This window comes from Meleagris gallopavo, unplaced genomic scaffold, assembly GCF_000146605.3.
Source record: "Meleagris gallopavo isolate NT-WF06-2002-E0010 breed Aviagen turkey brand Nicholas breeding stock unplaced genomic scaffold, Turkey_5.1 ChrUn_random_7180001874342, whole genome shotgun sequence".
In the NCBI taxonomy this organism is placed as follows: Eukaryota; Metazoa; Chordata; class Aves; order Galliformes; family Phasianidae; genus Meleagris; species Meleagris gallopavo.
Window position 1 is genome coordinate 2566 of NW_011138953.1, and position 1585 is coordinate 4150.

Sequence of the window (1585 nt, forward strand, 5' to 3'; positions counted from 1 at the left end):
GACTGGGAGGGAGTAGGGAGGATTGGGAAGGAATTTGGGGGGGACTGGAAAGAAACTGGGAATATTGGGAAGGAATGGGGAGGACTGGGAGGGAATTTGGAGGGAGCTGGGAGAACTGGGAAGGAATTTGGAGGGAGTGGAAAGGAACTGGGAGGACTGGGAAGGAATTTGAGGGGGACTGGGAAGGAATTTGGGGGCACTGGGACGGGTTTTATGGGAGAGCTTCACATCATTTTCCCCCCCCAAAGCGTAAGGGGAAGCGTGTGGGGAACCCCTGCCCCATCTGCCGTGACCAAAACCTGCACGTGGACTTCAGGGTGAGCACAGCTGGAGGAGGGAGGGGCACAAAAATGGGGCAAAAAAGGAGGAAATCCGTTCTCCTCTTCTTTGTCTTTTTCCTCCTCATCTTCCTCTTTCTCGTGGCAGAACGTGAAGCTCCTGGAGCAGTTTGTGTGCCCCCATTCCGGCTCCATCTTCCATCCCACGCACACAGGTGAGGAGACAAGAAAAAAAGGCTGCAGTGGCCACCAAAGCTGCGTGTGGGGACATCGGGGTGGCCCCAAACCCTTCTGCAGGGCCGTCAAATCCCCTATAGGGCCACCAAACCTCATAAGGACACCATAACGGCCATCAAACCCCCCATAAGGACACCACAGTGGATGCCAAACCCCCCTTGTAGGGCCACCAAACCTTCCCTTTTCCCCCCCCAGGTGTCTGCATGAAACAACACAAACTGCTGCTGAAGGCCATCGCTCAGGCACAGGACCATGGTGAGCCCAATTTGAGGAAGGGGGGGGCACGTTCATCAATTATATGTGGGGTAATTAACGTAGAGATACTAATGATGAGTCATTAATGGGGAACATGATGGTAATTTGTACTTCAATGGTATATATTAGGGGTTAACCTGTCCTATGGTAGTTTATACTGGGGTTAAGCTGTACTATAATGGTGTATATGGGGGTTAAGCTGTCCCTTAATGATACACACCGGGGCTCACTGGCCCCCATCTTGCTTTCATCACCTCCATTCCTCAGGGCTGCTATGGCTGCGGGTGCCCTTCGTTCCTACGCCATCAGACGATTACCTCACGCAGCATTCTGCCGTCGGAAAGACTCCTCCAGGCCCACAGCTGAGGGAAGGCCGTGTGTGGTATCCGTGGTACGAATGGCAGCAGCCGCCCGCAGCCGCCATCGCTCGCCTCAGGCGTATCTATAAGGATTACCTCAAGGAGGAGGAGGCGGGGGGGGGAGCGGCTGTGGCCCTGGGTGAGGGGCAAAAAGCAGAGTCTGAAATGGGGGTGGAAGGGCAGAAGGGAGGAGTAGAGGGGCAAAAAGGGGGAACGGAGGGGTGAGAAGGAGAATAAAGAGGTTTTTGTGGCTTGCAAGTGTGTTTTTTCTAGGCCCTCAAGATGGCGGCGGTGCCCACAAAATGGCGGCCACGCCCACAAAATGGCGGGAATGAAACAAAATGGCGGCGGTGCCTTCAAAATGGCGGCCACGCCCACAGAATGGCGGGAATGGCAGCAAAATGGCGGCAGTGTCTTCAAAATGGCGGCCATGTCCACAGAATAGCGGGAATGGCA

General features: G+C 54.8%; 1 protein-coding gene across 1 annotated transcript; it reads left to right on the forward strand.

The window, feature by feature from the left end:
- The first annotated feature begins 74 nt into the window (after positions 1–74).
- MRPS18B (mitochondrial ribosomal protein S18B) lies at positions 75–1522 on the forward strand. The gene is made up of 4 exons (XM_010727185.2): positions 75–317; positions 427–493; positions 711–770; positions 1038–1522. The coding sequence occupies exons 1-4, from the start codon at positions 75–77 to the stop codon at positions 1352–1354; spliced, it is 687 nt and encodes a 228-aa protein (XP_010725487.1). The 3' UTR covers positions 1355–1522.
- Positions 1523–1585: the final 63 nt, after the last annotated feature.